General features: G+C 39.6%; 1 protein-coding gene across 1 annotated transcript in view; it reads left to right on the top strand.

Annotated features, from left to right (window-relative positions):
• The window catches only part of TMEM44 (transmembrane protein 44), a 79,034-nt gene extending 59,339 nt beyond the window's left edge, over positions 1-19,695 (top strand). Inside the window, exon 10 of the mRNA XM_073626349.1 lies at positions 17,858-19,695. Coding sequence (XP_073482450.1) covers positions 17,858-17,995 — 138 coding nt within the window. The 3' untranslated portion in view covers positions 17,996-19,695. The remainder of the gene's footprint in view (positions 1-17,857) is intronic.
• The last annotated feature ends 3,296 nt before the right edge of the window (positions 19,696-22,991 follow it).

Raw genomic sequence — 22,991 nt, forward strand, 5'->3', positions numbered from 1 at the left:
GGGACTATAAACGGGGCAGTAGCCAATAGCTTTCATCTCTTTATTTATTCTGAGCATGCGTGGCACTTTGTGCGTCGGATTTGTGTACACACGATCAGAAATTCCGACAACGGATTTTGTTGTCGGAAAATTTTATAGCCTGCTCTCAAACTTTGTGTGTCAGAAAATCCGATGGAAAATGTGTGATGGAGCCTACACACGGTCGGAATTTCCGACAACAAGGTCCTATCACACATTTTCCGTCGGAAAATCTGACCGTGTGTATGGGGCATTACACATCACCTGCTGCATTGTAAGTAATGTAGAATACCCAAAGGTCCCCCAGCCAGTGTTACAAAACGTAATCCAGAGCTGTCCTCCACAGTACCTCTTCTTTGCCACAAGTTTTTCTCATTCTTCGAGCTCTGAGACCAGTGTCTCCCAACCCGGCAGATTGAGCACATACTGTAAGCGCAGGACAATGCAGCCCCCCCCCCCCCCAGGGGGCATTACCGCACACTCTTCATTCACAGTGTACTGGTGCAGACAGCACTACTGACATCATCACCTCAGCACAATTCTCTGCATCAGGACTTCTTAGCCCATAGAAGATATGAAGAGGACCCTGTAGCATCACATGACCAGCCTAAAGACTTAAAAACAAGCGAGTATTCAAACAGTAAATCCATAAATTACAGCCAGTGGAAGCCAAAAGTTGGACATTAAGTGTTAGGTAAAGCCCCAAACTTTTTTTTTATGTCAGTGCCGAGGAGAGGTCACCATTTCCATTTGTCCTGTTGACCACGAGAAAGCAAATATTTTATAATTATCACTGATACAGGTGTAGCGCTACCCCTGTAGGAAGCGCTGATTTTAATGGGTTCTTCCCCAAACAGTGCAGCGGCTTCCATTCACACAGGCAACAGTCCATTCACTCTGGCTCCATTAACTGCTTCCCTACCAGGCCAAATCAGGCATTTCTCTTCTACATGTAAAAAGCATTTTTTTTTTTGCTAGAAAATTACTCAGAAGTCCCAACATTATATATATTTTTAAGCAGAGGCCCTAGAGGAGAATGTTTGCGGCGACAGTTCACATGTGTGGTTGAACACTGTTTACATATGCTGGCATGACCTACATATATGCGGTCGTTTCTGTGTGAGACCACGAGGGGACAGGGGCGCTTTACTTTTTTTTAATCATTATTTATTTTATTTTTTTCCACTGTCCCTTTAATTTATTTATTTTTTTGATCACTTGGATGGAAAAATGGAAACATCCCTTGTGATAGAAATAACGCATGCCGGGTCACCTTTATGGAGAGATCTGGGGTCCGAATATCTCTTATACTCTGGAAAGCATGAGATCAAAAGGAAAATGAAAAACATTGATCTCAGCTTTCTAGAGGAAAAAAAACGGCAGTGTTTACATCTGCCAAAACTGGAAGTGATGTCATGACGTCGCCTCCAGCCTCACAGGAGCATAGAGATGGCCAGGGGCCATCTGTGGTAACCCTACAGGAGCGCCAAATCAGATCCTGGGCTCTCTGATCACACAGGAGAGCCCAGAGAGGCTTCAGTGGGCAGAGGGAGGAAGGGGGGATGTCCCCTCCTGCTGCTTATAAAGGCCATCCAGCATCTAATTAGCAGAATGGCTTTTACAAAAAAAGGAATTGCTTGCAGAAAAAAAAAGATGCAGAGATGATGCCTGTAGCTGCTGGTATAACCACTTCAACCTAAGGATGTCCATGGACGTCCTACGGTAGGGAAGTGGTTAAACAGTGTATGGAATTTTATTTTTATGATTTATTGCTTGTTTGAAAATTTATTAACAGGAGAGGGGTTGGGGTGGGGTGGTATGTGCTGACTTGTAGCAGGAGGAAACACTGCAATATTTGCAAATTATTTGAACAGACTTTAAACCAAAGTAGAACAGTACACTAGATTCTTGAGCTTGGATCAGTTCTCACAATTTCCCATGGCAGCTGAAGACCTCCCAGCTCCCACCAGGCACTCCTCAATGGGTTCTCTAGACCCAAATCCTTAGCTCTAGAAGTAATTAAAAATAGGCCTGCTACCTTCTGGGAAAAAAAAATAAATATAGACCTGCTGTAGCTGGGACCTTGATGACAATGTGAGCAGACTTCAGCAGGACTGCCGGAAAGGGGCAGCAGCCTCTAAAACTGGAAACTTCTCCAGCAGGACAAGAAAGGGCTGCTCCAGACCCCAGACTATTTATGTACCACTGGGTACATTTTCCCAGGGATTCACTGCAGCACAATGAATATTCAGTCTTCCCATTTGACTTTCCCAGCCCTGTATGTTCTGGAAGCCTCCAGAATGCCGGGGGAAGCAATTAAACCTGCAGCCTGTGAGATCTAGAAATCAATAGCTGCTTCAATGATTACAGAGGATCAAAAAAAGAATTAAATTGGCCTATCATCCTAGCAACCTACCTAGGAAGGTGCGACACAAGAAAAGAGAAAGAATTTGGCTATAGATATACTTTAATTTCCCCCTTTTTTCCAAAGAAATATACCATGGAGAAGTAACCATTGATAATTCCCCAGAGGATATACAGTAAATATATGGTAAGAATGGAAGCGTGGAGTGCAATCACAGTACATTAATGAATTTATTCAGGAATGTGGCATCTAAAGAGCTATTTGTGTTCTTATGTGAAAAGTTACAAAACATTTTGACATCTTGATGGAAAATCTTGTGATATCTCTTCAAACGCAAATGACAGCTATTCATAAGAACATAAGGCCGACAGCAGAAATAAAATTATCTTTGTAGAAACTTTAGCATTGTATAGCTACACATCTTGGGGGATATCTGGAATGTTCTTTAGATGGATCATTTATAAACATACAAAATGAAATTTACGCACAAAGAAAACATCATATTCATTAGGCCTAATGCACACAGGCTTATGAAATTAAGTGGCATTTTTTGTCAGAATTTGGCAGAAAAAACACCTCCCAATGTTAAAATATAATTTATGGGTGCTTATGTGCGTATGGTGTTTCAGTGTAAATGCATTCTACCGGCTAATATTAATTTATTCTGGGCAGTAGAATACATTTGAGAGCATGTGATTATACATGTTAGATGCGTTTATGTGCATTTTTTCTGCTCCTCTCAGAACACTCATTTTTTTTCCCACCTTTAAACCCTCCTGTTCAAATACTCCTGTAAACGCCTATGTGTGTATGGCTACATAGGCTAACATAGAGGTGTTTTACTGTTTTTTACCGATCTGAATATACATACATTGTTCTCTATGGAACAATGCACACAGCTAGGTAAAGATCAGTAATACAGCGATGGGTACAGAGCTGTAAACCAAAAATATGCATTTTTATATTTGAGTGTAGTAATTTACATACATACACATTTACACACGTATACATGCATATATTGCACCAGTGACCATGAAGAAGAATGTTATGCGTGTATATACATACACGTGTTTACGGAATATTTTACTCAGGATCTTTCTGTCAACAAGATCCTGACTATAAGGCATCATTCCCATGGCCATAAACAAAAAACCCAGTTGCAGCTTTTTTTTTTGCATATCTGAATGCAGCTGCATTGTTTTCAATGGAGACATGTACACAGGTGTGTACGTGCACTGTGTTCTGATCCATAACCAAAACTCCAAAAATCTGCGTCTGAGGATATGTGTATACACATATACCATAGAGAAAAAGAACATGACAATTTTTACCCATTAAAAACTGATCTATTTAATAGTCGTTTAGGCAAGAACTTACAGCCATGTGATCGATGAACTCCTGAATAAGTGTGCATGTGCATAGGCTTTATACAGTTAAGATGTGAAAACCAATTCAAGGGTTTTGCTATATTTTCAGTACTGGTTATAAGACATAGAAGGGTGGTGTTTTGGCTGACCATGGACATGTAGATTCATACTCACATAGCAATAGTATGATACTGTGATGGATATATGGCATGTTTGTTTTTAGTATAATTGTGTTCTGAATGAGGATTTTAGCAGCCAATGCAGGCTTATCCATAACACAGGTCTGCAAAACTAAGGGTCCTAAATCCTTTTTTAAATGTATGCTGATTTTATACAATATGGGGTTCTAAATACAAAAATGACCTCAGACTTGCTCCACCATGTACAGTTTTTTTCACAACTTGTGTTGACTTATTTATGTTGTAGTATGTAACTAAGTGAAAGTCCTAATGACAAATTATTACATAACACCTATTTTTTGGCTAACTTTGAATATATTTACAAAAGCTATTAAACTTGGTTATTTTCATCTTAAAGTTAGCCAAAGTCCCTTTTTCCTTCACAAGTGAAGCTGCAACTGTTGCTTATCTACATCCCGACCAGGCCTTTTCTGACATTTGTTGTTTACAAGTTTAAATCTGTATTTTTTGCTAGAAAATTACTTAGAATATATACTGTGCCTTGCAAAAGTATTCACCCCCCTTGGCATTTTTTGTGTTTTGTTGCCTCGCAACCTGGAATTAACATGGATTGTTTGAGGATTTGCATCATTTAATTTACAGAACATGCCCACAACTTTGAAGATGTTTTTTTTATTATTGTGAAGCAAACAACAAATAGGACAAAATAACAGAAAAAGTCAATGTGCATAACTATTCACCCCCCTAAAGTCAATACTTTGTAGAGCAACCTTTTGCGGCTATCACAGCTCCAAGTCACTTTGGATAAGTCTCTATGAGCTTGCCACATCTTACCTCTGGGATTTTTGCCCATTCCTTTTTGCAAAACTGCTCCAGCTCCTTCAAGTTGGATGGTTTGCGCTTGTGAACAGCAATCTTTAAATCTGACCACAGATTTTCTATTGGATTGAGGTCTGGGCTTTGACTAGGCCATTCCAACACATTTACATGTTTCCCCTTAAACAAGTGTTGCTTTAGCAGTGTGTTTGGGGTCATTGTCCTGCTGGAACGTGAAACTCCATCCTAGCCTCAAATCACACACAGAATGGTACAGATTTTGCTCAAGAATATCCCTGTATTTAGCACCATCCATCTTTCCCTCAAATCTGACCAGTTTCCCAGTCCCGACTGCTGAAAAACATCCCCACAGCATGATGCTGCCACCACCATGTTTCACTGTGGGGATGGTGTTCTTTGGGTGATTGTGGTCCTATATACAGATACTCCAGTCTCTGCTGTGGAACTCTGCAGATCCTCCAGGATTACCTTAGGTCTCTGTGCTGCCTCTCTGATTAATGCCCTACTTGCCCAGTCCGTGGGTTTTGGTGTGCGGCCGTCTCTTGGCAGGTTTGCTGTTGTGCCATGTTCTTTCTATACGGTTATGATAGATTTGATCATCAAAGATTTGGATATTTTTTTTATAACCTAACCCTGACTTGTACTTCTCAACAACATTGTCCCTTACTTGTTTGGAGAGTTCCTTGGTCTTCATGGCAGTGTTTGGTTAGTGGTGCCTCTTGCTTAGGTGTTGCAGCCTCTGGTTCCTTTCAAAAAGGTGTGTATATGTAATGACAGATCATGTGACACTTGGAATGCACACAGGTGGACATCATTTCACTAATTATGTCACTTCTAAAGGTAATTGGTTGCACCAGAGCTTTTTATGGGCTTCATAACAAAGGGGGTGAATACATACGCACATGCCAATTATCGTTTTTTTATTTCTGAAAAATAGTGTATATATTTTTCTAATTTTACTTCACCAACTTGGACTATTGTGTTCTGATCCATCACATATAATTCAGATTAAAGAAACATTGAACTAAAGGCTGTAATGTAACAAAATAGGTAAAAAGCCAAGGGGGTGAATATTTTTGCAAGGCACTGTGTATATATATATATATATATATATATATATATATATATATACATACCGTATTTATTGGCGTATAACACACACCTTTCATTTTAAGAGGGAAGTTTCAGGGAAAAAAATTAGATTTTAAATAAAGAATTTTGGAGCAAAATAAGCATCAGTATCCATCAATGCAGCCTTATCAGTGCCCATCTACAGCCTCGCCATTGCCCATCATTGCAGCCTGATCAGTGCCCATCTGCAGCCTTGCCATTGCCCATCTTCAGCCTCACCATTGCCCATCACTGCAGTCTGATCAGTGCCTATCTGCAGCCTCGCCATTGCCCATCATTGCAGTCTGATCAGTGCCCATCGGCAGCCTCGCCATTGCCCATCATTGCAGCCTCAACCATCATTGCAGCCTAATCAGTGCCCATCTGCAGCCTTGCCTTCCCCATCATTGCAGCCTGATCAGTGCCCATCTACAGCCTTGCCCATCATTGCAGCCTGATCAGTGCCCATCAGCAGCCCTGCCCATCATTGCAGTCTAATCAGTGCCCATCTGCAGCCTTGCCCATCATTGCAACCTGATCAGTGCCCATCTGTAGCCTTGTCCATCATTGCAGCATAATCAGTGCACATCTGCAGCCTTGCCCATCATTGCAGCCTGGTCAGTGCCCATCTGCAGCCTTGCCCATTATTTCAGCCTAATCAGTGCCCATCTGCATCCTTGCCCATCATTACAGCCTAATCAGTGCCCATCTGCAGCCTTGTCCATAATTGCAGGCTAATCTGTGCCCATCTGCATCCTTGTCCATAATTGCAAGCTAATCCATGCCCATCTGCAGACTTGTCCATAATTGCAGGCTAATCCATGCCCATCTGCAGCCTTGTCATTGCCGAAATAGACAGAGCCGGATCTCCTGTGTACTCGGCTCAGCTCTTAGTCACGCCCAGTCCCGCCACTTGCCTCAGCCCCTATGATGGACATAACACCGGTCCAATTCCCGGACGTCAGCCATAGGAGCCGCCCAGGAGGCGGGACTGGGCGTGACTGCGAGCCGAGTACACAGGAGATCGCGGCTCTGTATTTCGGCGGCGCTCGTTCCCTCCTTCCCCTCCGAGGCAGCCCTATATCGATGTATAACACACACACACACGATTTTCCCCCTATTTTAAGGGGGGAAAAGTGCATGTTATACGCCAATAAATATGATATATATAGATATATCTAGATATACAGTATATATCTATATATATATATTGTTGCAATATTTTATGTCACACAGTATTTGCTCAGAGTTTTTTTTATCTATTTTTTTTTAAATACACGTTAATTCATTTTACAAAAACAAAACATAATATACAGTTGTGCTCATAAGTTTACATACCCTGGCAGAATTTATGATTTCTTGGCCATTTTTCAGAGAATATGAATAACACAAAAACATTTCTTTCACTCATGGTTAGTGTTTGGCTGAAGCCATTTATTACTAATTTATTTATTATTTATTATAACTGTGTTTACTCTTTTTAAATTATAATGGCAACAGAAACTACCCAAATGACCCTGATCAAAAGTTTACATACCCTGGTGATTTTGACCTGATAACATGCACACAAGTTGACATAAAGGGGTTTGAATGGCTATTAAAGGTAACCATCCTCACCTGTGATCTGTTTGCTTGTAATTAGTGTGTGTGTATAAAAGGCCAATGCGTTTCTGGACTCCTGACAGATCCTTGCATCTTTCATCCAGTGCTGCACTGATGTTTCTGGATTCTGAGTCATTGAGGAAAGCAAAAGAATTGTCAAAAGGTTTGTGGGAAAAGGTAGTTGAACTGTATTAACAGGAAACGGATATAAAAAGATATCCAACTAATTTAGAATGCCAATCAGCAGTGTTCAAATGCTAATTAAGAAGTGGAAAATGAGGGGTTGTGTTGAAACCAAACCACGGTCAGGTAGTCCAACTGAAATTTCAGCCACAACTGCCAGAAAAATTGTTCGGGATGCAAAGAAAAACCCACAAATAACTTCAAGTGAAATACAGAACTCTCTGAAAACATGTGGTGTGGCTGTTTCAAGATGCAAAATAAGGAGGCACTTGAAGAAAGATGGGCTGCATGGTTGAGTAGCCAGAAGAAAGCCATTACTATGCAGATGCCACAAAGTATCCCACTTACAATGCACCAAACAGCACAGAGACAAGCCTCAAACCTTCTGGCACAAAGTCATTTGGAGTGATGAGACCAAAATTGAGCTTTTTGGCCACAACCATAAACGCTACATTTGGAGAGGAGTCAACAAGGCCTATGATAAAAGGTACGTAGCTGGATCGCTGATGTTTTCGGGATGTGTGAGCTACAAAGGCACAGGAAATTTGTTCAAAATTGTTGGCAAGATGAATGCAGTATGTTATCAAAAAATACTGGAGAAACATTTGCATTCATCAGCCAGGAAGCTGCGCATGGGACGTACTTGGACATTCCAACAGGACAATGAACACAAGGCCAAGCGACCTGTCATTGGCTACAGCAGAATAAAGTGAAGGTTCTGGAGTGGCCATCTCAGTCTCCTGACCTCAATATCACAGAGCCACTCTGGGGAGATCTCAAACATGCAGTTCACACAAGGCAGCCCAAGAATTTACAGGGACTGGAGGTTTTTTGCCGAGAGGAATGGGCAGCTTTACCATCTGAGAAGATAAAGAGCCTCATCCACAAAAGACTTCAAGCTGTCATTGATGTAAAAGGGGGCAATACACGGTATTAAGAACTGGGGTATGTAAACTTTTTATCAGGATAATTTGGGTAGTTTCTGTTGCCATTATGATTTAAAAAGAGTAAACACAGTTGATTGATAATAAATGGCTTCAGACAAACACTAACCATGAGTGAAAGAAAAGTTTTTGTGTTATCATTCATATTCCCTGAAAAATGGAAAGAAATCATAAATTTTGCCAGGGTATGTAAACTTATGAGCTCAACTGTATACCCCAATTTTTGTTTGTAAACTATGAAAGATGATGTTACACCAAGTAAATAGACACTTAACATGTCATGCTTTAAAATTGCGCACGCTCATGTAATGGCGACAAACTACGATACTTAAATCTCCATAGGCGACTCTTTAAAATTTTTTACAGGTTGCCTGTTTAGAGTTACAGAGGAGGTCCAGAGCTAGAATTATTGCTCTCACTCTAATGTTCACAGCAATACCTCACATGTGTGGTTCTAAGACCGTTTACATATGCGTGTGTGACTTACATATGTGTTCGCTTCTGTGCACAAGTATGGAGGGATGGGGGGGTGCTTTAAATTTATTTTTTATTTTTTTACACTGTCCCTTTAATTATTTTTTTATCACTTTTATTACTATTATAAGGAATGTAAACATCCCTTGTAACAGAAATAAGGAATGACATTACTGCACTTGGATTTTCTGGGAAAAAAGTATGAATTCAAGAAATGTATTTTAACTCTCATTGAGCATCCAAAAGTTTAGATTTTCCCAGCATGTTTTCAACTAGTGCATATTCTTGGTCCTTATTTTTCCCAAGGACCTTAGTAACCACGCTTTTAAAGGAACTCCAGGCCTTTTTTTCAATTTCGGTCACTGTAGACTAGAATTTTTCATCTGACTGCAGTCTTCCAATGTTTGACATGGCAAAAATACTTTTTTGGTAACTTCTTGCAGAGGTATTTAAATAATGTTCCACTTTTGTGTAATGCCTTAATAAAATGTTTTTTTTATATGAAGAGGTGGCAGAAGTATTTTCTTTGGGTAGAGACAGGATTTTTACACAAAATATGCATTCGTTTTCAGGTCCTAGAGCTGCTCTTTTCAATAATTTAAGGTCTCCACAAATCACCCAGTCATGGTCATTATATTTTATCTTTATGAGAACTATTTCTAAATTCTCATAACTTTCTTTGAGATGTACCGAGTGACCAAAGGGTACAGAGGCATACTTGTCCCCATAATGGAAAAGAACAGCTTTTAGACTTCTAAACTGAAATTATTGGGTGACCTTCCAGTGTTACTGGTTAAAGCGGAACTGGAATTTCTGGGAAACACAAAAATAAGTTCAAAATCACTGAAAGAAATCTCACTGGATAATCAGTGTCTGCATTCAATCAAAGCTGACTATTAACTGAATTTACAACTGATGTGAGTTGTTGACCCAGTATTTATAGTCTGTTAGACTTTTGTAGAAAATTCTGGAAATCTGGTATGTTCTCAGGGATAAACAGGGAAGACAACTTCCTAGACTACAAAGAGGTGAACCATTGCTGGATACTGCTTATGTAAAATGACTGTTTGAGGTATGACAATTTTAGTGTGTTTTTTTTTTTTTTATTATTTTTTTTTATAACTCTGAGCACAAAATAGATTCACTGAAGGCCTGGCATTAAAACTTAAACCTCAAAATGAACTTGTTCAACATATAAAATGCTACTTTTTTGTTGTTTTTACCAGGGAAAGGATAGGGTTTTTTAAATAATGCATGGGAACAATATATATAATTTGTGACAGTGCTAGGCCCTGCCACTGTGTAAGGATAAGTAGAAAATGCACAGTATTCATATTAACGCAGAGTGCAAAATTCCAGAGTGTTGTTTCTGAGTGGAGAGACTGGCTTGTCTATGTTCTTTGGCTTTTCCCCTGGATCGGGACCTGGAGCGTGAAGGCTTCAAAGTGTCTTGGGTGGGACGAAGCCTTCAATCTTTTGTCCCGCGCTTGCTAGAGACCTGCAGGCCATGTGAGTGCAGAGGTGTGCATATATTTTATAAGCCAGAAGCTGGCCATAGCTCAGGGCCCTTGTTTGGAGATGGGTGTATGGTCTAGCCAGGAGAGGTGAACCACTTTGGACACAGTACTCCATGTGGAAGAGATTCCTCACCGACAGGGCTGGGAATGTTGGGACAGCTGAGCAAGTCGGTAGGACTGAAAGAGTTGAGGCAACTAGTGAGTCCAGGGGACTGGAGGGGGTCTGTAAACCTTGGAAGAGTGAGAGAGCCTGGGGTGCTAGGAGAACCCTATCTTGAGGCCAGGAGTGGGCCCATGCAGCAATGTGTTGTAGCTAAGACTTAGTGAGCCTGAAGAGCTCTTGGTCTGGGAGATGAGAGCAGCGGTGCTTCTGAAGGGAGACAGGTGGCTTAGTATTTTTCATTACCTATTTGCTTATAATGCTTTTTGAAGCTGAAACCCCTGCGTTGGAAAATACAGACACAAGAGACTTTGTTTTCTTTAGGTTTGTATAACCACTTCCCGCCCAAGGTATGTCATATGACGTCATGGACTTTGAGCGGGGATATCTGAATGATGCCTGCAGCTACACCTCCCTACTCTCATTGATCCACTGCATAAAAGCACATTATGGCAGACTTCCCTGCCAAGTGATCCCTTCCAACCCTGTGGTGTCAGTACTCTTGGCTGTCACAGGCATCTCATTCTTCTCCTGGTTTTCCTTTTGGGCTTGTACTCTTCGGCCACCTGATTGGCTGGGCTGTGATGATGTCACACCTGTGCGTGTACAAGGGAGTCACATCATTGTGGCATTGAGTGGTGCTGTATATGCATGCTGAGTTGCAGCTCCATGTACATTTAATGCTGACAAGCAGGGAGAAGCAGTTATGACAGAAGAGACCAATAGGGTCTACCTGTCAGGGCTTTTTATTTTTTAACACCAGTTTATGATAAATCATATCTAAATCAAGGACAGGTTGCAAGAGAGCTGTCGCCATAGTCTGCAATCCAAAATCTCAGGACCTCGTTGTAAATTACATAGTTAAATAGTTACATAGTTATTAAGGTTGAATAAAGACACCAGTCCATCCAGTTCAACCTGAGTGAGTGTGGGTGCGTGTCTACAATTGTCCCTAACCCTGTACATTGCACACTCACATCAGTCCCTACCCTCAATCCAAGGTCCCCATTCATATACTAGGGCCAATTTTGGACAGAAGCCAATTAACCTACCAGCATGTCTTTGTAGTGTGGGAGGAAACCTGAGTACCCGGAGGAAACCTAAGCAGGCACAGGGAGAACATGCAAACTCCAGGCAGGTAGTGTCGTGATTGGGATACGAGCCAGTGACCCTTCTTACTGCTAGGCAAGAGTGCTACCCACTACACCACTGTGCCGCAAAAAAGAGTATTATTAGCAGCAATAAAAATGACCATCAGAGTATTATATAATATGACATAATTGCTAGTACTTCTGCACATAATTACTCTATAACTTTAATAAAAACTTCATACACTGTAGGATTCTTTTGCAAAACTTCAAACAGCTGTCAGTTTTTAGTTCAGAAGACACTGTGGGGTTAATTTACTAAAATTGGACAGTCTAAAATCCCGGGCAGCTGTGCATATTAACCAATCAGCTTCTGACTTCAGCTTGGACAATAAAACCTGTAAGCTGATTGTTTTTTTTTTGCAGAGCTGCACCAGATTTTGCACACTCCAGTTTTAGTAAATCAACCCCCCCTGTGGATTTTTTTGCAGCCTGAAAAAGAGTGCATTAGGCAGAGTTCATTTTTTCAATTTAAGCTCCACAGTGCTTTGCTTGTCAAATCCCTGTGAACAAAAAAATGAACCATGAAATCACAGCACACAAAAAAGTACAGAATAGAACCAACCTCAGAAGGGGAAGCACCTGCATCCCTGAAACTCCCCACCGGCAAGTACTCCGGCTTTCTTAGGCCAAGACCAGGTGGACCCTGCTGTGTAGGGACCTGCCGAAGTTTGTCCTTAAAGTACCTGTTAAAGGTTCTCCCAAAGAGAGACACCCCCCCCCCCAGTTCAGGAATGGAAAAAGACCTGAGGGCCACAGATCCTCTCCCTGACATCAGAGCAAGCCCCAAACATAAATATAAATATATATGTACATAAATGAAAAATGTGTTGTACACAAGGTGGGCCTTGCATTCAGGGTAAAGTGCTGGCTAGGATGAGCAGAAGCTCTTAGGGGACTAAATCAACCCTATAACAGCTAAACACATTTTCCTTCCTACGCAACTCGCACAGGGAGATCTGTGACTGGGGACAACAATTCTGAAGTCTGCTCCTGTACATCTGATGTCAGCTTTTCTTGATTGGAAATGTCACAGGCGTACAGGATCCATGTAAACAGCGAGCTCTGCAATTCATAATATTACAGTGATGAATAAATGTTCCCTTCACATGCACACAGATTTTCTATGAACAGTACCTGATAGATCAACGGGATCATGTTTTTCCAAGCATCAGATCGAGTATAGCTCACTCATACCATCCAGCTCCACTATTGGTCATGGGAAGCTGTAAGCTTATTGTCTCCTGCCCAGGCTCCTGACAGGCGATGATCCTTTGGTCACTACCGTTGTGCCTTTATATTCAAGCAGATTTATGGCTGCAAGACATATACTTTAGTTTGAAACTTCCCAGCGTTTATTTGTGCAAGTTTCAACCTTTTTCCTTACAGGTTGGACACAGATTTTTCACGTATAAAATGCTTCAACTTCCCCTAATGGAGCCCCCTTCAACCCCCAGGCCCCATAACGGCCATGTGGACTGCTATGGCTATTGTAAATCCTCTGCATGTAATGAGTCTTGATTGCTATAAATAGATAGCTGTAACTCCTATATGTAGGCAGATAATGAATCTTGCAGTGCCTTTTGTCCAAACAATCAGTACAATGTAGAGATAGGAATTTTCTCTGAACAATTATTCCACCCGCAAATTGGATTTTTAGTTACCTCATGTTCTTACACAACAAAGGATTTCCAGTGTGCAAATTTTTCTTGTTCTAAAAAGGTATGTATGTAATCATTTGCTGTATGGCTAGCATTAATATGAAGGCACATAATACAGATGCGCTTAGAGGTCATATATTATGAAATAGATTGCACATGAAAAATGTAGGTTACATTTTTTATACACATTGACTATTTTAAAATCAATTCAGTGCTTCCCAAAGGCATGATTTGGCCAGTCCAGCTGTCAGATTGCCAGTCCTTGACTAGTCTTCAATTAATGGTAGCAATTACTCTCCTATCATATAGACATTTGCTCTGTATTGCAGTCAGTTTGGTTTTACTGCATTTACACAAGATCTTACCTACCTTCTCTATCAGATGAACTAACTGTTTCTGAAGAGTTAAAATTGTAAATGTAAATTGGTGTTGAGCGGTGTATCCTTATATTTTTATGTGAAAGTCATTTCCAATTATGTATTATCTCTTTTGGAAATATTTTATTTTTTTTTAGTGCAATTCATATAGTCAATGTAGAAGAGGAGACTTCATTACTACTACTACTACTTATTACTTTATTTTTATCATTGCACAAACTTATGTAACATCACATGAACCATGATACTTTCTTTGAGATCATATGTAGAGTAAATGCTAGAACCACACTATAAGTCTGTCCTTTGCTTCATAAATACATCTGTGAAATGGAAAACCAAGCCACAGACCAGTCACCCATCACAATTTATTTCATGCTGCTGATTTACTAAAACCATCAATTTCCACGGTCCAGAGGCTTGCATGCTCTCAAGAGAATTCATCGTATTGAAAAGCCCTAGAGAGAATCTTCTTGGGAAAGTGAAGTGAAGCTGAGGGTCCTGATATGTTTACGCCTGGGGAAATACTAAGTGGGAAATGTTTGAAGATTTGTTCAACGACTTGTGTATCTCTTTTTGGAAATGTTCCATTTATTAACTTAACTTTTGTGACTAGTGACCTAGTCTGAAATGTTACGAAACTAAATGTATGTAGACAGAACTTTTGTAAAGGATTACTATTTGAGTTTAAAACTACTATTGTCATCTCAGTTCATAATTTTCTACATAAGTACATTGCAAAAGGAACATTGCATATCACATTTTAGTATGCATCATAAAGGATGGCTTAAAAGCAAAGTATAGTTTATTCAATTTTTAAAGATATACAGTACATGTAAGCCAGACCTGTAAAATAATACACTCCCTGTACTTGGGTGGGTAAACTCATTCACTTTACTGAGTCTATGGAGGGAGCCTTGGCTGGACATGGGGATTGGGAGGTTAGTAGTTTATAGGAAGAAGATAACATTGTTTTTGCTGTACGTTCACCTGACAGGAAGTGACAAGGACGCTGCATTTTTTGCATAATCAACAGGTATTTTCTGTACTTGCTAAAAAATCCCTTAGCCTGAAAACAAATGCAGCCACAACATCTAAGCACTGGTAAGCTGTAATATATTACATTTCTATTCTTTGGTTTAGTTATCATTTCATCTAAAAAAAATATTTTATTGCAGACTTTAAACATTGGGACAGTGCAGTACAGAACAATAACACAAAATTCAAGACTTTTTAATGAGAATTGATACAGAACTGTTACAGAATCACCCTCTTCAAAAAGCAAAACATAGATTACCATCAATTATTTACTGAGACGTTCCTTAAGTCTCAGATATCAGTTAACAGTGTTTCAGTGGGCCTTAAAAGAACCAAAAAAGATTGGGAGATTAAACATGTCATGAACGTTACTGTGGCTCGTATAAATTTGGTGAAAAATTAAAATAGGGAACCAGAGTAGCAGAGCAGAAAAGATAAGAGTTCCAGAGGGTTCCAGAAAAGAGTTCTGTTTAGGCAGGCCATATGCTATGCAATTTTCTTTCCTTCAAACAGGGTTTAAAGGAAAGAAAATTGCTTGATTCTCCCATCAACACAGTCAGTGTTGATGGAGGAATCCCTCCCGCTGTGCTGTTGTATGCTGGCAGCGGGAGGTTTCCCAGCCATCAGAATACAATGATAGTGTATAGTTGTAATCAAACGTGTCAAATTTCGATCCATCTGACCACAGAACAGTTTTCCCCTTTGCAACAGACCATTTTAAATGAGCTTTAGCCCAGAGAAGATGGCAGCGTTTTTTTTGGGTCATGTTCAAATATGGCTTGGGTAGCTCAAGACACAGGCAATGATTTTTGGAAGTATTCCTGAGTCCGTGCAGTGATGTCCATCACAGAATCATGCCTGTTTTTAAGGCAGTGCCATCCAATATTATGTTTTGGCACAGAGATTTCTCCAGTTTCTCAGAATCTTTTGATGATTTTATGTACTATAGATGATGATATATTCAAAGTCTTTGCAATTTTACGTTGAGGAACATTATTCTGAAATTGTTCAATAATTTTTAGACGCAGCTTTTCACAGATTGGTGAACCTCTTCCCATCTTTACTTCTGAGACACTCTGACTCTCATTTTATACCCAATCATATTACTGACCTCAAGTAAAAAAACCCTAGAAGTTCATAATATGTAATTCATAGGTTATAGCAGCGCTTAAAGGTAATAGGAATAAACACCAATAGTGGTGTAAAGGGCAAGTCCAAAAGAAACTTTGGTATTCCTGTGGAGTGTTCATATGGTATCTTGTCAAATAAATGATAGGCCTTCACCGCACCACGTGACACCGCTCCCCCCAAAATAAACATTCAACAGAACGATATGATATAACTGCTTTGGTATTTAGATGGATTTTTGGCAAGTAGCGAAACCACTTCCTTAAAATCCTTATCGGTAATCATGAAGGGTTAATGCATCTCTCCCGACAGATATGGTCAGTCAAAACATGATTTCTACTTGCTGGCTCATTCGCTCGTAACATAAGGTAATAGCAATCCTCATAGCGTGAACCTGTTTAAAAGTTTTATTCCCAGCAAAGACACCCCAACCTTTAAGATTTACACTTACAAAACATTGAATATAAAATAGCATCTCATGGTATAACCAAAATCTTGTCCGTGGTGATACCCGGGTGGAGATCGTAACAGCTGATAGGTACAACAAGCCGTCTGGTCACGCCTAGACACGTTTCATCATTACATCTTTCTCAATAGGCGTATATTCAATATTTTGGAAGTGTAAATCTTAAAGGTGGGTGCCTTTGCTGGGAATAAAACTTTTAAACAGGTTCACGCTATGAGGATTGTTTTTTCCTTATGTGACGAGCTAATGAGCCAGCAATGAGCCAGCAAGTGGAAATCCTGTGTTGACTGACCATATCTGTTGGAAGAGATGCATTAACCCTTTATGATTACCGATAAGGATTTTAAAGTGGTTTTGCTGCTTGCCAAATATCCATCTAAATACCAAAACGGTTATATCATATCGTTCTGGTGAGTGTTTATTTTGAGGGGAGCGGTGTCACGTGGTGCAGTGAAGGCCTATAATCTATTTGACAAGATACCATGTGAACATTCCTTAGGAATACCAAAGTTTCTTTTGGACTTGCCCTTTATAGGGCACCCCACCACTATTTCATGTTTATTCCTATTACCTTTAAGTGCTGCTTTAACCTATGAATTACATGTTATGAACTTCTATGTTTTTTTGTATTTGGTACCATATTACTGACCTGTTGATCATAAACCTAATTAGTTGCAAAATGTTCTTCCAGCTCTTCCTTGTTAGTACGAATTACTTCTTCAGCTTTTTGTTGCCCTGTCCCAACCTATTTGAGACATGTTGCTGCCATCAATTTCAAAATTTCCTTTTTTTTTTCTTAAAATGGTGCATTTTCTCAGTTTCAACATTTGATATTTTCTATTGTGAATAAAATATGGGTTTATGAGATTTGCAAATCATTGCATCCTGTTTTTAGGTTGACTTTACACAACATCCCAACTTTTTTGGAATTGGGGTTATAGATGTTTAAAGTACTATTAAAATATTTGATAAATATATATTTTTGTAAAATTGATATAATGAAAATTTATTAACAAAACTGTACTTTTCATTTTTTTTTAACATTTTCTATGCATACAGTCTGAAAGAAAACACATATTTTTGCAAGAATCTGCCTTTGGGGTATTACATTTTGTAATTTTTGGTAAATTACTTAGTTTATATATTTATTTGATTATGTTATGTGTGATAAATATTTTATTCTACGGGAATTGTGAATTTCATGATATGAGGATCAGTAATGGTAATTGTCAGTGTGTGTGTTCGTGAAAAGACGATAATCTGCAATAATTTGTACAAGCATTTCAAATCGCCTAATACACAAACTGATACTCTTCTTTTTGCAGTGGGACTTTGAAGATTTAGATCAAAATTGGAATAAGGACTCTGAATTTCCCAGTATCCAGCCAAGTGACAGCTCTGTTCTAAATGTTGCAAGTTGTAATTCTGAATTGCAGTTTACATCCACACTCTGGCCAAGATAAAAAAAACTTTTACATCAATAATGGCAAAAAGAAAACGCAACCTGCAGCCACGGCAAAGACAGAAGTGAAAACAGCATACTGGCTTACCTTATCAATGGGCTAATTATATTTTTTCATTCACATGTGTCACTGTCCTTGGCTTAAAAAAGTATGATTTGATGTAAAGACTGTAAAGCTTATACTACATTCAAACAGGTTTTAAAACCCAGGACAGTTTATACTTTATTTTCTGCCACATATAAATTAATCATCACTCACTGAATAATTTGCTTGTACTACAACAGGATAAAAAAATTCTGCAGGGGTGAGCATAGTCACTTCTTTTTTTACAAGCCTGTAGCTTGTGAATCATCACCTGGCCATACTTCGTCATGTCCACTGCTTTCTGGATTGACAGCACTGCCTATGTTGCCGAAACTCACTGTGAGCTGCAGTGTCTGGGAGTGGGGGGTTGTTTGATATAAATGAAAGAGGATTTGACCAAATCAGGTAGGGTAGGTAAAGGAAGTTTTTATTTACTTTGAGGCTTTTGCGGAACATAGTAACTGGATTTGGGACTTGATTAGACTTGTTATACAGGAGCATTAAAGTAATATTAAACCCAAAACTTTTTTAGTTTAACAATGAGCACAATACAATTAACATATTATTGCAAACTATTTTTTAAAATTCTTACCCCAGCATTTGGAGTTTACAACTTTCAATACAGCTGCTTGGTCCTGATCTCTCAGGGCTGCTTCTCTGAACTTCCAGTTTTACCGGAAAGAGTTAACAGTGGACAGTGCAGTCCTCAGTCAGTCTTTTAGCTTGGGGAAGAGAGAGGGAGGAGGAAAGGAGTGCTTTGCCATCCTAAGCCATGGGGCTGGTTGTTTCTATTGATGAACACAGTGTAGAGAGACATAACTCTAGTCCCCCTCCCTCAGTATATCTCTTCATGTGCCTCCAGTCATGGCTCTGCTGACGTGGGGTCTCCTCGCAGAGCTCCTCCCCCTTAACTCTATTGGTCATCAGCTGGTCTGTCCTTCAGTTTCTGCCTCCCTACATGGCTTCTCTCTGCAGTCATGCGTGGTGAGGTTAGGCAGGGCAGTCTGCAGTGACAGCGCTCAGCCTCCAATCAGCGGCTATCGGCCCCCTATAGTGGCGGAACGGACAGCGGGAGGTTCACCCTCACAATGGCGGAACTCCAGGGCCCGGTTGCAAGTGCGACTGCTGCAACCCTGGTAGTTTAGCCATTGAGTAATATACAGTTGTGCTCAAAGGTTTGCATACCCTGGCAGAAATTGTCAAATTTTGGCATTATTATTGAAAATATGACTGATCATGCTAAAAAACTGTCTTTTATTTAAGGATAGCAATCACATGAAGCCATTTATTATTACATAGTTTTTTGGACTAACTTTTGAGCGCAACTGTATATATACAATATGTCACTATGGTCATGTACAATAAAGACATGAAAACAGGATGACTCAGTCACTCCATAACTCTCTCAACGTGTTTCATGAATCTTAGTTCACTTCATCGGGAGATGATATTGCTGAATGAATGTACTACATATAAAAAAAGAGTCCCTAAAATCACTTTAAGTTGTATTTTGACGTGACTTTCAGTCATTTTGTTACAGACAGTTTCTTTCACCCCATTTCATCAAATCTCAATGCTCAAATCTCAATGCTTCAAATTAAACATTTTCTTACTAACATGTGTCTAGTCATTTTGTATTATATAAAGTAAACAGGATACAAAAAATTATGTTCAAGATCAGGTGAAAGTTATCTTAAGTGTCCAAACAAAGTGCTAAGTCCAAAGTTGTGAGTGATGGATTCAATGATCTACTAGGCTCTTATATCTCTCACAGCCCCTGAGGTCAAGAGCTCCGCACCAAAGTTCCCAGCTCAGCTCCTATGGAGCCAAGCAATGAAGTCACACTTCTTTAACATGCCTACATATGGAAAATAAACTAAATATCCACCAGTGAGAGTAATGCAGTGTACACACGAGTGGATTTCTCGTCGAACTGAACTCCGAAGGACTTTTCAACGGAGTTCTGACGAAACGGACTTGCTTACACATGATGCCACCAAAGTCCGTTCATTTCGAACGTGATAACGTACGACCGGACTAGAATAAGGAAGTTCATAGCGAGTAGCCAATAGCTGCCCTTGCGTCGTTTTTGGTCCGTCGGACTAGCATACAGACAAATGGATTTTTCAATAGGAATCGAGTCCGTCAGAAAGATTTGAAACTTGTTCTATTTCTAAGGTCCGTCGGATTTTTAAACAGAAAAGGTCCGATGAAGCCCACACACGATCGAATTGTCCGATGGATTCGTTCCATCAGACCTTTGATGCCAAAAAGTCCAGTCGTGTGTACGCGCCATAAGACACCACCCTAAAGGTTAGATATAGTTGCTGGACACTCAGGTGCAGTGATATTACTGTTGGAATTCAAAAGAAATTAAAGCTGCATCTCCTTATATCAGTTTTGAGAGGACTGGCTCTTCAATAGAGCTATGAATAACATTGGGCTATGTAAGTAGAGACATTGAGAAACTGACGTGTGCAAGTTTGGTATGTTCCCTCTTTCTGTGCTAGACATATTCAACAAAATAAGTACAATTCAGGTTTTAGCTAAGGAATAACTGGCAAGGAAGTTAGCTGTGTGCTTCAAAATATTCTTTTTCAGTATAATTCTGATGTTTAAATATCGTGTTCTGATAAAACTATCACTATTTTACACTTGGGGCAGAATTGTTCACTTTAAGAGGAAAAGATTACAGCGCACACATACTAAAATGACATCAAAATCCTGCAAGGCTATTTAACCACTTGACATCTGCGCTATAGCCGAATAACGGCCACAGCGCGGACCTGAATTTCCAGGAGGCCGTCATATGACCTCCCCTGTGCACGCTCCCTATGAGACTGAGACTCGGGTGATCACCAATCCGAGCAGCCAATGACAGCTGATCACATGATGTAAACAAAAGCTCGGTAATTGTTTTCTTTTTCTCCTCATGCTGACAGAAAAAAGCCGATCACCGGCTCATCTACAAGGGACATCGGTCCTGAAGAGGAAGAGGCAATTATGCCTCATCTGTGTCACCTGCCATTGCCACCTGACAGTGCCCACCAGTGCCACCTATCAATGCCCATGAGTGCCACCTATCAATGCCCACAAGTACCACCTATTAATGCCCACCAGTGGTGCCAATCAGTGCCACCTAGCAGTGCTGCCTATCAGTGTAACCGATCAGTGCCCATTATTGCCACCCATAAGTGCCCATCACTGCCACCCATCACTGCCACCTATCGGTGCCCACCAGTGCCGCCTCATCAGTGTACATCAATGAAGGAGAAAAATTACCTGTTTTAAATTTTTTATAACAAAATATAATTTTTTTTTTTTTTTTAAATTTGGTCTTTTTACATTTTTTTAACAAAAAATAAAAACCGCAGAGGTGATCAAATACCACCAAAAGAAATCTCTATTTGTGGGAAAAAAATTATAAAAATTTCATTTGGGTACAGTGTTGTATGACCGTGCAATTGTCATTCAAAGTGCATCAGCGTTGAAAGCTGAAAATAGGCCTGGACAGGAGGGGGGGTTTAAGTGCCCAGTAAGCAAGTGGTTAAAACACCTGAACATACTCAGCAAAAAAGCAAAAAATATGGGGATTTGGTCACACTATATGGCCACATAGTGCTTAAGCCCACTACTAAGTCAAAGTACCCCATTATTGTTTGTTCACTTTAAGGTCATTGTAAATTTCAAGGTGGCACTCTTTGTGCCTGGAGGAAAGAGGTGTAATCTCTGCATACTTAAAAACGTATATTGCAGTAATAGCTTTAAAATAATGTAGAAAAGATCTACACGGTAGCTAGGGCTAGAAAACTTAGATTTCTTAATAAAAATCCTGATCACAGAAGGTTTTTTACCTTGCAGAAAATGCCTTTAGAACCACTTTAAGATTGATATTTCAGTATCAAGCCGGCACTGATGGTATGAACTTTATAAAACAGCCTTATATACCACATCTCTGAGACTTCAGTGGTGAGATTCCCTATAGTGGGTTGCAATCACGCTCTCATGCAGGGTTATACAAAAAATCAATTTGCCTTGCAATTCCCCAGTGATTTGATTGTTCAACATTATGAATGACTCGACTGGTGAATGTCTGCAAGAACTGGGCTATCTGGAGAATTCTGTTGGACATAACCTGACACTTAAAGAGTAACTCCACTTTTGCTGAGAAAAAAACAATCCCCTCTGGGTGATCGGTGTACATTGCAGAGATTTTAACAAACTTTGTAGCAGATTCCTACATTTTGTTTCTCTGAAGAAATAGCTGTTTGTTTCACCAGGTCTTTTTCAGACTGAACGGAATAATAAACCAGAGACTGGTTCATTATAATTAGCTGGTACACTTTCAAGGTTCTAATGTGAAAAACTGCAAGGGAGTATCTCGCCAAAACTGAAATTTCTTATTGGCTAATACCTAAAATTTGACTTGTATCTTAGTGCAGGCCTCTAGGAAAATCAGTGAGCCAATCACACAAGCAGAAAATGACATTTCTGTATACTGTTGGTGTACAGAACACCTCCAGGTTGACATATCGCATTGAATTTTACAGAAAATTCCATCAGATGCACATTAAATTACAACTTGGCTTGTATAGCAATTCTATATGCTATATTATGTTTCCATGAAAGGGAAGTCATCTATTTGGTACCTAATAATATAGCCAGCATGTGTTAGGGTTGGTCAATGACACTGAGGATCCAAAGTCAGTTATGGAAAAAAATTGGCATTTAAAACTTTTTACATAAACCAAGTTATAAAAATATGCATTAAGTGTCATTTTATAATCTTCTGTTAAACATAATCTTTTATGCATACAAAAATAAAGAAAGGTTATTGGATTGCCTCAAACAGTGGTCTAGCTTGTTCTTTTAGTATTTTTAAAACTATGTTGCTAGCTGAACCTACTTCACC

This window comes from Aquarana catesbeiana, linkage group LG04, assembly GCF_042186555.1.
Source record: "Aquarana catesbeiana isolate 2022-GZ linkage group LG04, ASM4218655v1, whole genome shotgun sequence".
In the NCBI taxonomy this organism is placed as follows: Eukaryota; Metazoa; Chordata; class Amphibia; order Anura; family Ranidae; genus Aquarana; species Aquarana catesbeiana.